We start from the raw sequence: 14,271 nt of genomic DNA, 5'->3' as shown, positions 1-14,271 counted from the left end.
AAAAGAGATAAATACAGAAGCATAGTGTGAGATGTTATCACTTTTTCTCATAAGTGATAGATACAGCAGATAAATAAAGTTTTAGAAGAATTCACTTAGCATAATTAACAAGCTTATTCTAATGGAAATGTATAAAAATGTACTCAAAATTTTAGAATACCTATTTTTACTAATCTCACAGGAATATTTATGCATATTTAATATCATTGCATCTTAGCCCTTAAAGCAAGTCTCAATAAATTTTAGTGGATTAATATCTTATGGATCATTTCAACTAGAGATCCATTTTAAAAATTAAAAATATTTCTATATGTTGGAAATTAGAAGATAAATTAGAAAATATATAAAATACGGTGAAAATTAAATGGTCATGCATCTAAGAAGTGGAAAGAAAGCAGTAAAGTAAACCCAAACAATCAAGGAAAGAAATAATAAAGAACAGAACAGAAATTAATAAAATAGAAACATACAATATAGAGGATCAACAGTCTAGCATAGGTTCCTTGAAAAGACTGATAAAATAGATCTCTCTTGAAGGTTGATCAAGATATAAGAGAGACAGGAGTAAATAAGAAATATTAAAAATGAAAAAGGAACTGTCAATATAGTAGTAAACTTTAAAAAGACAATAAGGATATATGAAATATTATGAATGATTCTTTGCCAATGAATTTGAAAATTTAGGTGAAGAAAAATTCCTATTAAAATTTAACTTAATAAAACTGACTTTTAGAAACCTGAATAATATCGAAACTATTAATAAATTGGATCCAAAGTTTCAATTCTTCCCACAAAATAAACTCTAGGCTTAGATGGACTGGTAAATTTTATTAATCATTCAACAAAATAATAAATCCAATCTTACACAAACTAATGCAGAATATATAATGAGGGAATACTTTCCAGCTACTATTATGAGACTGTCATAATCTTGATACATAAACCTGAAAAGGCTAGTATGGAAATGGGAAATTATAAGCTACTTTCACTCATGAGCATCGACATAAAAACTGTAAAACTGAACCTTGCAATGTATAAAAAGGATAATTCATCTAAATTAGAATTACTGTGGAATATAGGATGGTTAAATGCAGTAGAGCATATCAATTGAGAGCATGGACTTTGCAGCCAGATTGCCTTGGTTTGAATGCAGGCTTCACTAGTCATTACCTTGGGGCATGTTTCTTACTTTCACTCCTGGTCTGTTAATTGGGATAATCATGATATTAACTCTCAGGGTGGTTGTGAGGATTGAATGAATTAAAATTTATAAAGTGTCTAGAACAGTGTCTGATATATCTAAGAGCTAATTGGTGTTAGATATAAAATCAATTACTGTAATATACCATATTAACAGAATAAAGAAAAACTATATGATCATCTTAATAGATACAGGAAAAGCTTTAATAATTATCCATTAGTGATTTTAAAACTTAACAAAATAGGTTATAGGTGAACCTATTTAACTGAGAAAGCATAAACATGAAAAACCTACATCACGCATTTTACTTGATGATAGATTTAAAACATTCTTTTTGAGGTTATTCTTACTATCATCATTTCCCTTTAGGGCTTAATAATTTCAGCAACGGCAAAAATAAAAGTGAAAGGAACAAAGACAGGTACAAGGATTAGAAAGGAAGAGAGTAAACTGATATTCTTTTCAAAAGAATATACAGCTAAAATATTAGAATTAACATGAAAGTTTTAGCATAGTTACTAATTACAAAGTCAGTGTATAAAAAGCAGTTGCAGGAAATGGTGGTTTCTTAAAAAGTTAAACATAAACTTACCTATTCCTAGGCATACATCAAGAGAAATGCTCAACATCACTAATCATCAGAGAGAAATGCAAATTAAAACCAGAGTGAGATACCATCTTATACCATTCAGAATGGCTATTATTAAAAAATCAAAAATGAAAGATGTTGGCGAGGATGCAAAGAAAAGGGAATGTTTATATACTGTTGGTAGGAATGTAAATTAGTACAACCTCTATGGAAAACAGTAAGGAGATTTCTCAAAGAACTAAAAATAGAATTATTAGATCCAACAATCCCACTACTGGGTAACATACCCAAAGGAAAAGAAATCATTATGTTAAAAAGTTACCTGCACTCATATATTTATTGCAGCACTATTCACAATATCAAATATATGGAATTAAGCTAATTGTCCATCAGTGGATGACTGGATAAAGAAAATGTAAGTGTAGTGTATATACACTAAAGAATATACTACACAGCCATAAAAAAGAATGAAATCATGTCTTTTACAGCAACAAAAGTGGAACTGGAGGCCATTATATTAAGTGAAATAACTCAGAAGGTCAAATACCACCATGTTGTCATTTATAAGTGGGAACTAAATAATGTGTACCCATGGACATAGTGGGATGATAGACATTGAAGACTCGGAGGGGTGAGAGGGTAGGAAGGTAGGAGGAGAGGGAGGGATGAAAAATTACCTAATGGGTACAATGTACACTATTCGGGTGATGGGACTTCACAGCTGGGCAGTATGTCCATGTAACCAAACTGTGTTTGTACCCTTTAAATCTATAAAAAGAGAAAAAAATCCAAAAACTGTCTTGCACAGAACCCTCCACAACAGAAAACAAAAAAATATGTAATAAACAGACTTGTATATGAATGTTTATAGTAGCAGCAGCATTATTCACAATAGCCAAAAAGTAGGAACAATTCAAATGTCTCTCAACTGGTGAATGGATAAACAAAATGTATATTAGTCATACAGTGCAGTACTATTCAGCAATAAATAGTGATGAACTACTGATATGCTGTAATATGAATGAATCTTAAAAATATTATGCTAAGTGAAAGAATCTGTACATATTGCATGGTTCCATTTGTATTAAATGCCTAAAAAGAGCAAATCTGTAGAGACAGAATGCAGGTTATTAGTGATCACCTGGGCCTTGGGGTTAGGGAGTGAGTGGGTATTGATTGCATTATGGGTATAAGGGATATTTTTAGGTTATGGAAATGTTCTAAAACTTGATTGTGGTGATGGTTGCACAACTCTGTAAATTCTGTGAACATCATTGAATTGTATACAATTGACCTTTCATAACATGGGTTTGAATTGTGCAAGTCCACTTACATGCAACTTTGTTTTCAACCAAATGCAGATTAAAAATACAATATTTGCAGGATGTGAGACCCACATATATGGAGGGCCGACTTTTTGTATACAGAAGCTCCCTGGGGCTGACTTCCAGACTTTAGTATGTGTGGATCTTGACATAGGTGGAGTGTCTTGGAATCAGTCCCCCATGTATACCAAGGGACAACTGTAATTAATATCCCTACCATTTCCTCCCTTCCTCCCATCCTGATCTGACTGCATATGTCCTTAAACCCTTTCTTTTTTGGGCCAGAGAGGAGTTGATAAATAAAGGCCAAGAATTCGGGTCTGTGAGTGAGGAAGGATAATGAGTGAAATAGATATTGAGATAAATTGTTTACCATCTAATTTATAACTGGTATGTTTTAAGAGATTAAGTTTACTCAGCCAAACCTTCTCAGCCCTCTTTATTCGTTTATACCTGAAGAGAGCACCCTTGCTCTGAAAAAATTTAAGGTCAGTTGGGAACCATTTGCTCTTGTTTTCCTCATTTTCCCTTTTACCCGCTCATACTCCACTTTGGCATTATATATAAACATAGTTGTTTATGCTAATAAAAGATTGTAATAAGTTGGATAAGTTAAGTACACAAAGGAAACACATTATTTAAAATGATGTTGTTTTTGGAGACTTTTATAGTTTCTTTTTTATAATTATGATTTTATTATAAAACCAACATTTGAATTTATCTTTTATAATTTATATTTTTAAAAATCTGACTATCTCAAAGTGGATATATTCCTGTACTTAAACATGTGTTATGTTTAAGACACAGCACATTATTGCTTGTGATTTATATTAATATAACCACAATATGTTTAAAATTTTTTTTGTTTTCTTTTGAGTTTTTAAAAAATTGTATTTACTATAATTGTTTTATTCTTGAAATGACTAGGAAGTCATTTTATTAGTAAATCATTTGCTATTATGGTGTTACTTGAGGGACTTTTATTATGTTATTATTTCTGTATGTTCAGTAAAGTGCCTAAGTCATATTGTACTGCTTGATGAATTATCACAAACTTTTTTTCATTCCTGTGTAACTGCCACCTAGATCAAAAAATAGATCCAGCAAATTTGAAAGTTTCATGGACTGTCAAAGCAGAGGCAGGAGGGAAAGCTTAGGAAGGGGTCACTTAATTCTTCTTTGGCTTATAGAGAAATGTCCTTCTCTATTTTTAAATGTATTTATATGCCATACTATTTCAAAGGAGTTTCATTTTCTTCTTGCTTTGTCATAGATGGATTCAAATTATTTATTATTTAATTATTTGATATAGGAATACGATTGGACAGAATGAACTGAAAATTACAAATGATCATGCAATAAATTCAGGATTGGTTTTTGAAGATAAACCAAAACCTTCCAAACAGTCACTTCAGTCTTACCAAGAGGCTTTGCAGCAGCAGGTATTCATTCATTCCTTCATTCACTGTTGAACATCTTAAGTGTTAGCACAGTGGTCCCTTAGAATACAGAGTGTGAGGGGAGAATAAAAACTATATATTATAAAGAATTATAAAAACTACATATTATAGTTTTTATTTATTATAATTATAATTCAATATGGTAAGTTTTGAAATGGATACAGTGGAATGCTGTTTGAAACATAGGATAGGGCAAATAATTACCTGTGACAGTTGGGAGGGCATCTTCACATGGTAGTTGATACTTGAGCTGTGTGTTATACAATGAATAGCTTAGAAATTGCTGGTGCATACTATTATAGGATGTATACTAGGAATGAAATTGGTGTGGGAGAAAGGGTGTAGAGTTAGGTTATGCTGGATTGTGATCGACTGGCTAATAAGGGGTTTTCACTTTCATCTGTTACAGGCAGCCTAAGGAAGGAAATTTTAAGCTAAGAAAAAAAAATGACAGGATCGGTTAATGTGAGCAGATTTATCTTGTAGGAAGATAATTGGCTTTGGTGTGAACAATGGGGAAAGAGATGTGGCAGAGAAATTTTTTAGTAAATTATTGAGGTAGTTCAGTAGGGAGGTGGTGAGGCCCTGAACCAGATGGAGAAGATGGGAAGGACATCCAAGAGACAATTCTGAGGTTTCACTGACAGGACTTGGATATAGGGAATGAGAAAGAACAGAGGGCTTGAAGATGAGTGCAAGTGTTCCAATCTAGGAGAATAAAGACGCTATAAACCAAGATGTGGAATACAAGAAATATATCATGATTAGGGAGTAGGATAATGGATTCTGTTGTATAATAGTTTGTAATGTTTGAAGAGAGTTTAAGAGTTTACTGTCAACTTCAGGCTTCTAGTTTTCTTGCTATTTCTGCTATCTGTGCAGTTACTTCCTCCATTGAAGTCCTGAGGCCCTCAAAGTCATGCATGAGGGTTGGTATCAACTTCTTTCAAGCTCCTATTAATGTTGGTATTTTGACCTCCTCCCATGAGTGATGAGTTCTTAATGTCATCTAGAATGGTGAATCCTTTCCAGAAGGTTTTCATTTTACTTTGCCCAGATCCATCAGACAAATCACTGTTTATGGCAGCGATTGACTTACAAAATATATTTCTTAAATAATAAGACTTGAAAGTTGAAATTACTCCTTGATCCAAGGGCTGCAGAATGGATGTTGTATTAGCAGGAACAAAACCAGCATTCATCTCTTTGTATATCTTCATCAGAGCTCTTGGGTAATCAGGTGTATTGTCAATGTAATCTTTTGAAAGAAATCTTTCTGAGCAGTAGGTGTCAACAATGAGCTTCAAATATTCAGTAAACCAGGCTGTAAATAGATGTGCTGACATCTAGGTTTTGTTCTATTTCTAGAGCACAGGCAGAGTAAATTTAGCATTATTCTTAAAAGTCCTAAAATTTTCTGAATGGTAGAAAGCCAGCAGCTGCATTAGCCTCTAACAGAGACTCAGCCGGTCCTTTGAAGCTTTGAAGCCAGGCATTGGTTTCTCCTTGATAGCTATGAAGTCCTAGGTGACATCTTCTTCCAAGAGAAGGCTATTTTATCTACATGGAAAATCTGTTGCTTAGTGTAGCCACCTTCATCAGTGATCTTGGCTAGATCTTCTGGATGACTTGCTGCAGCTTCTTCTGTCAGCACCTGCTGCTTCACCTTGTACTTTTATGTTATGGAGATAGTTGTAACCTCATGAGCCAACCTGCTAGCTTCATATGTTTCTTCTGTAGGTTCCTCTCCTCTCTCAATCTTCACAGAATTGAAGAGAGTTAGGGCCTTCTGGATTAGGCTTTGGCTTAAGGGAATGTTGTAGGAGGTTTGATCTTCTATCCAGACCACTAAAACTTTCTCTGTGTCAGCAATAAGGCTGTCTTGCTTTCTTATCCTTCATGTGTTCACTGGAGTAGCACTTTTAATTTCTTTCAAGAACTTTGCCTCTTTATTCACAGCTAGGCTAATTGTTTGACACAAGAAGCCTAGCTTTTGGCTTATCTTTTGCTTTTCACATAAATGAGAGATGTGCCCTTTTACTTGAACACTTAGAGGCCATTGCAGAGTTATTAATTGGCCTAATTTTAATAATGTGTGTCAGGGATTAGGGAGGCCCAAGGAGAGGGAGAGCAATGGAGGAATGGCCAGTTGTTAGAGCAGTCAGAACCTACACACCATTTATCAGTTAAGTTTGCTATCCTATATGAGTGCTGTTCAGGGTGCCCCAATATAGTTATAATAGTAACATCAAAGATCACTGATCACAGAGCACCGTCACAGATATAATAGTCATAAAAAAGTTTAAAATATTGCAAGAATTACCAAAAGTTGACACAGAGTCATGAAGTGTGCACATGCTGTTGGAAAAATGGTGCTGACAGACTTGCTTGGTGCAGCGTTGCCACAAACCTTCGATTTGTAAAAAACACAATATCTGTGAAGTGCAGTAAAGTAAAGCACAATAAAACAAGGTATACCTGTACTTAAAGTAGCCCAACATTCCCCAAAGAGTTTTATGCCTTCAACCTCGCTGAAATCTGGGAATCAGGTTTGCTTAGGGAGAGTAGGTCTGGTGAGGTAGGGAGTAGAATTTGTGTCTGGGCAAATCCCTATGAAAGGATAGGTGACAAAGGAACATAAGGAGATCCTGATGATCCCATTGCAACTGGCAAGGTTAGGGAGGGAATGGCTCAGGTAGAAGTTGGGTGAGAGAGGGAGGTTGAGTCTGAAGTAGCCTTAGTGGCTGGAAAGGCCTTTGGTGGCATAATATGGGGGAACAGCTGGGATGTATTCCAGCCATTGGAATGTTTTTAAACTGGGTATTACATATACTGTGATTTTAAACTTTGCAGTGAAGCCTACTGAAAAAACATCTCCAATTTATTTTTGTAACATGGAAGAGGAAATAACATCTAGGATTACTAACCTCTTGTATCAGAATACTTGTCAGCACTTAATTTAAATATGTCTTATGTTAAGATTCGGGAAAGAGAAGAAAGAAGGAAGAAAGAACGTGAAGAAAAAGAAGAATATGAAGCTAAATTAGAAGCTGAAATGAGAACCTACAACCCCTGGGGAAAAGGTGGAGGTGGTGCTCCTCTCAGGGATGTGAAAGGAAATCTGATAAGTATGTTATTTCCCTTGACTTGTTTTAAAAATAAACTAAATTATTTTTCACTTTTTAAAAGAGTGGGGAGTAGAAAGCAATGTAGGAATCATAGCCTGTAAAGCAAGGTCTCTTCTGAGGTAGCTTAAGGCATGAGATAATAGATAGAATAACTGATATTAGAATAATTGATAATAGTTACAATAACAGGCTAGAAAGCCTTTCTTCTTCAGTGTTCTGTTCACTTTTTCTTATTACAAATTTTTCTTCCTTTAATGATAAAATCTAATTGCAGGGAAAACTTCATGTTGCTAAGTTTCTACCCAAACTAGTATTTAGAATATTTTCTTTATTTTCTAGTAAAAATGATAAAACTCATGCTACATGTTTTCTTTTTAAACTATTAAGATATCTTGATCTAAAATGGTATGGGAAGGAATCTAGTGTTTAATTATAATATATACAATATGCCTGCTCAGTGCAAACACTCCTTGGAAAAAGAAAACAAAGACTTGATCTTAGAAACTTTCTGGCATGTTGCATAATTCTTTCATTTATCTTTCAATTATGTACTCTCAAATTTTTTTGATCTAGTAATTACACAACAAACACTTTGAAAAGAGTGGCTTTATACAACTTATTATATATAGCTTGGTAAGTAAGCATGGGGGAATTGGCTTTAGGACCTCCTGTGGATACTGAAATCCGTGCAGGCTCAAAGCCCTTATATAAAATGGTATAGTATTTGCAAATAATCTATACATACACTCCTTTATACTTTAAATTGTCTCTATATTACTTATAATACCTTATACAATGTAAATACTATGTAAATTGTTATACTGTATTGTTTAGGGAATAATGACAAGAAAAATGTACATATTTAATACAGAAATTAGCATCGCTTTTTTGGGGGGTATATTTTCCATCTGCAGTTGGTTGAATCCACAGATGCAAAACCCACAGATGCAAAAAGCTGATTGTATATTAGGATGGTCTTTGATTAGCTTTTAGTTAAGCAGAATAAAAGTAGAGCAAAGATAATTGGTTTTTGAAAATTATTTAGTTAGAAATGAGAAATAGAGGATAATAAAGTACCAATTAAAATGGTAACAATGTGGATTTCTTGTTCTTTTTAGGTGTTGTGAGTTAATGTAGGAATAGGTGAGTGATAGGAGATTGTTTGGATATTGAGTTATTAGAGTTCTTATGTATTATTATGCCTTTGATTCTTCATTAAATATTGTTTTTTTTTAAAAGACGTATTTGAGGCCCACTTAATTTCATAACTTTTTTCCTTTCCAAAAGATTTGTTCCTCTCCTTCCTTAAGGATATATTTTTCTCAGGTTTGGAAGATTGGAACTCTTAGTACTTTCTCTATAGATGAGGTGATTTTAGGTGATGCATAGATGAACATTTCTTATTTTAATAGATTTAAGCGTTTGCTTGAAAATAGATTAAAAATAAGTGGTTTTTCATTTATGAATAGTGCTATAACATTTTTTTAAAGTAATTTCATGTATTAGTCTAGGCATTTAATAAAAATATTGTAATCATCAATCCCAAATTCTCAGAGGTGTAAGGCAGTATAAGTTTACTTCTCACTTATGTCCTGTTCTGATGCTGTTTGGTTGGTTCTCCTCCAAGAAGTAACTCAGGAATCCAACCACTTGCTTTATGTCACTCCTCCGTTTTGGAGTCCTTTGTAGCTGCACAGGCAAGGTCCAGGGGGCGCCGGGGAGAATAAGGTAAGGGTTTTTTTTTGTGGCCTGGCCTAGAAGTGGAGGAATAGCCCCTTTGCCTTGTGAACCTGCGGCCTCAAGACCACATGTGGTCCTTTGAATCACTAAGTGTGGCTCTTCAACCGAATCTGAACTTCACAGAACAAATCCCTTTATTAAAAGGATTTTATTAAAAGGATTTAGATTCAGTCAAAAGGCTGCACTCAAGGATCCAGAAGGTCCCATGTGTCCCTAAGGCTGCAGTTCCCAACCCTTGCCTGAGCTGGGAAGTTTAAGTTTCTTTATGCCCAGGAGGAGGACATGGGATTGATAAGCATAAGCATATTGTAGCAATCTTTGCTACAATAATTTAAATTGTGAATCAGTAGAAATATACTAGGTACCATGAAAGAGGTGCTTAAATGACTGAAACGTTGGTAAACGCTGGAATAAAGCAATTTACTAGGACTTTTTAGGCTCCCTCTAAGATTATTTCTGGTTCAAACAATACAATTATGGTGTTCTGTGTGCATTTAATTGGTGGAAGTGAGTAGGATAAGTTTGGGTTATTGAATTATAAAATTTTGTTCTAGAATTGCTTGACCTAATAAGAATGGAGATAAGTTTTCTGAAATCTCCATTTTTATTAAGTTTGCTTATTTAATGCTGTAGTCATTCCATGAAATAGAAAAAGTAAACTATTTTATCACACAGTGGAACTCTCTTTCGATGGTATTTTCAAAGCATGTGAATTCATCACTTAAAGAATATCAGTTTATTTTATATGTGGCTATTACATTTTAGAAAAGGGAATGTAATTTTTGTATTATTATATTTGAAATATGTAGTACAAAGCAGTGTGATGACAAGACCACATAGACTCTATACTTTATCTTGGCTAACTTGAATTCTGCTGCTGACTTTTCTAATGACTCCTATTCTGTTTTGATGTTTTATTCAAGGAAATTAATGAAATTGAATCTTTACCCTTATCTTAACTAAGATTCCTTTATAAGGTATAGTTGTTACAATTAAATATTAGAATCTGTTATTCACACAACTATAAGATAGCATTAACCCTTTCAAAATAACTTGATCTCATTTTAATTATTTGTACTTTAATCTGTTTTGTTTCTCAATTCTTTATTCATTAAAGTTTTTTATTCAAGGTCCTATAAAAAAACTATGTTCTAGTGTCTTTCAGTAGTTGAATGGATAAGGAAACTGTGGCATATCCATACTGTGATACTATTCAGCAATAAAAATGAATTGTTGATGCACACAACTTGGAAAACTCTCATAGGCATTAAGCTAAGTGAAAGAAGCCCTTCTCTGAAGGTTACATACACATGTATGTTTCCATTATATGATATTCTCAAAATGAGGAAAGTATAGGGAAGGAGAACAAATCAGTGGTTGCCAGGGGTTATGGGTAGAGAGAGGAAATAGCTATAAAGAGATAGCATGATGAAGTTTTTTAGATGATAGGATTTTTCTGTATCTTGATTATAAGTTATATTACATGAAATAAACGTGTTAAAAATTTATAAAACTACACCAAAAGAAAAAAGTCAATAAAAATAAAATTAAAAACTTAACCAACTTGAAAGATGACAATAAGTGTCTCATAGTTCTACTTGAATAATAGCACAATTAAACATTTCTTCATGTATGTTCTATTATATATTTGTATTTCTTTTATGTATTGTATTTGCCCTAGTTAGACTTATGTTTCCTTTTTATGTTGATTGAGGTATAATAAAATTCACTCTTTAAAAATTTAGTGAGTTTTGACAACTGATTCTAGTAACTATCACTACCACAGTCAGGATATACAACATTTCCAGCACTGCACAAAGTTCCCTGCATCCCTTTACTGTCAGTATTCTTCTTACCCATGCATCTACCCCTGCCAACCTGTGATCTGCTCTCTGGCATAATAGTTTGCCTTTTTTCCTGACATTTGTCTTTTAACATAATGTTTTAGAGATTCATCCATGTTGTTGCATATGTCTGCATATGTCAGTAGCTTATTTCTTTTTAATACTGAGTAGTATTGCGTTGTTTGGCGGTACCACGAATGTTTATCCATTTACCAGTTGATGGACGGATGTTTGCGTTCTTTCCAGTTTAAAGCTATTATGAATAAAGCTGTTATAAACATTCACTTACAGGTCTCTATATGAATACAAATTTTCATTTTCATTTCTCTTGGGTAAGTGCCTAAGAATGGGATTGCTGGGATGTATAGTAAGTATGTTTAACTTTGTAAGAAACTGCCAGACCATTTTCCAAATTGGTTGTACCATTTTGTATTCCTACCAGAAAACTAAGAGATTTCCAGTTTTGAATTTTCATCAGCACTTGAATTGTGTATCTTTATTAATAAAATTTTAGTCATTCTATTAATTGTATAGTGATACCTCATTGTTTATTTTAACTTTCTATTGTGAAATAATTTAAGACTTATAGAAGAGTTGCAAAGATGGTATAGAAAGTATCCTTCATCCTGTTTCCCCTAATGTTAACATCTTAGATAATCATGGCACAATGATTAAAACTAGAAATTAACCTTTAATTAATGTTATTAATTAAATCACATTCCTTATTTGGATTTTACCAGTTTCTCATGTAATGTTGTTATTCTATTATAGGCCCAAGTCCAAGATTTTATATTGCATTTAGTTCATGTCTCTTTAGTCTCCTCCAATCTGTGACAGTTTCTCTCTCTCGCTCTTGCCCTCCCCCCATGTATAATAGCTTTCTTGAGATCTAATTCCCATACCACATAGTTTACCCACGTAAAGTGTACATTTCAATAGTTTTTAGTGTATTCACACAGTTGTGCTACAGTCACACTTTAGAACATTTTCCACATTAAGTTGTCTTGATATCTTTATTAAAAATAAGTTGACCATAAACTTATTTCTGGATTTTCAGTTGTGTTCCACTGTTGTATTCCTTTTGCCTGTATCATACTCTCCTGATTGCTGTAGTTTTGTGGTAAGTTTTGAAAGTGTGAGTTCTCCAACTTTGTTCTTCTTTTTCAAGGTTGTTTTGACAACTTCTTGCAAGTTTTACTATTAGTTTTACTTCAACAAAATGTGGCAGGATTTTCATTGGGATTGCATTGACAATAGATCAATATTGGGGCAGGCAACATCTTAACAATATTGAGTTTTTTGATCCACATATGTGGAATATCTGTTCATTTATTTCTTTCTAGTTAGTTTTTTCTTTCAGCAGTATTTTGTAGTTTTCACTGGCAGATCTTGTATATAGCAATTGTATCCCTAAAGATATGGTTGATTTTTGTATATCATCCTTGTATTCTATGTCCTTGCTATAAACTCACTTGTTAGTTTTACTAGTTTTTTGTATATTCTTTGCAGGTTTTTTTTTTTTAATGCAGACAATCATATTACCTGCAAAGCTAGTTTTACTTCTTCCTTTCCAATCTAAATGTCTTTTATTTTACTTGCTTTTTGTAATAGTTAGGAACTCCAGTACAATGTTTAGAAGTCATGAAAGCAAACATTGTTGTTTGTTCAAGATTTTAGGTAGAAAGCATTGAGTCTTTTACCATTAAGCTAGTTACAGGCTTTTTGAAGGTTTTTCTTTTATCACATTGAGAATTTTTTTTTCTATTCTACTTTGCTCAGAGTTTTTATTATTCATGTATGTTGGATTTTGTCAAGTGCTTTTCTGCATCTATTGAGATGATAATGTGGTATTTTTACCCTTCTAACATATGGGTACCCTTCTAACAAATTACATTGATTGATTTTTGGATATTCAACCAGTTTTGCATTCCTAGGATATGCTGTGCTGCATTTGTCTTTTTTAATATATATTTTGTATAATTAGATTTGCTAATGTTTTGCTAGGGGATTTTGCATCTAGGCACATAAGAGACACTTGTCTGTTTTCATTCTCTTATGTCACTGTCTGGTTTTGGTATCAAGGTAATGTTAGCCTCATAACAAAAGTTGGGAAGTGTTTCTTCTGTTGGTAGAAGTTATCAGTAAAGCCATGTGGGCTGGGAATTTCTATTTTGGGAAGGTTTTAAACTATAGATTGAATTTATTTAATAGGTAAAGAAGTATTCAGTTTATTTCTTCTTTTATGAGCTTTGGTGGTTTGGATCATTCAAGGAATTTATCCATTTTATTTAAGCATTGAATTTACTGGCATAAGGTTCATAATATTTCTTCTTCTAATGTCTGTAGAACCTACAGTGATGGCTCCTCATTCATTCCTGATTTGCAGTTTATATATTCTCTTTTTTTCTTAATCAATCTGGCTGGAGGTTTATCAGTTTTATTGATATTTTCATAAAATAGCGTTTTCATTTATTTTCTTCCTGTCTCATGGATTTCTGCTTTTATTTCTACTCTTTTCTTCCTTTAGTTTGCTTTGTGCTTACCTTTCTTCTTCTAATTTCTTCACTTAGACACTTAGATTATGATTTGAGACATTATTTATTTTCTGTGAATTTAAATATGCTACAAATTTGCCTCTGAGTAGTTTTAGCTGTGTCTCACATATTTTGTTATGTTTTATTTTTTAATGTCATTCAATTCAACTTTCTCATTTTTCTTTTGGTTTTATTTGACCCATCAGTTATTTAGAAGTAGGTTTTAAAATTTTTCAAGTATATGGAGATTTTGCAGACAGTTTTCTTTTATTCTAGTTTGTATTCTGTTTTGTTGAGAAAATATACTTTTAATGATTTCATTGTTTTTAAGTATGTGAGATTTATTTTATGTACCACCAGTTAGATTTTTACTAACTTTAGAGACTGTGATCTCTGTAAGCGTATATATTTTAAACTAGGTTAATTTTGAAATATGCATTACCAGTAGTG

The 14,271-nt window shown here is 33.0% G+C and overlaps 1 protein-coding gene across 17 annotated transcripts in view; it reads left to right on the top strand.

Moving 5' to 3' along the window:
• CSPP1 (centrosome and spindle pole associated protein 1) overlaps nucleotides 1-14,271 on the top strand; it is a 121,650-nt gene that overhangs the window by 62,977 nt on the left and 44,402 nt on the right. For all 17 annotated transcript variants that reach the window (XR_012920206.1, XR_012920211.1, XR_012920207.1 and 14 more), the window contains 2 exons: nucleotides 4,428-4,557; nucleotides 7,556-7,703. Coding sequence is in view for 3 of the 17 variants with exons in the window: in XM_076005245.1 (XP_075861360.1) it covers nucleotides 4,428-4,557; nucleotides 7,556-7,703 (278 nt within the window). In the remaining 14 variants the exon portion in view is untranslated. The remainder of the gene's footprint in view (nucleotides 1-4,427; nucleotides 4,558-7,555; nucleotides 7,704-14,271) is intronic.

Source organism: Microcebus murinus, chromosome 7, assembly GCF_040939455.1.
Source record: "Microcebus murinus isolate Inina chromosome 7, M.murinus_Inina_mat1.0, whole genome shotgun sequence".
Taxonomy (NCBI): domain Eukaryota; kingdom Metazoa; phylum Chordata; class Mammalia; order Primates; family Cheirogaleidae; genus Microcebus; species Microcebus murinus.
The sequence above is the reverse complement of the archived record's forward strand: the minus strand, read 5'-3'. Positions and strand labels throughout refer to the sequence as shown.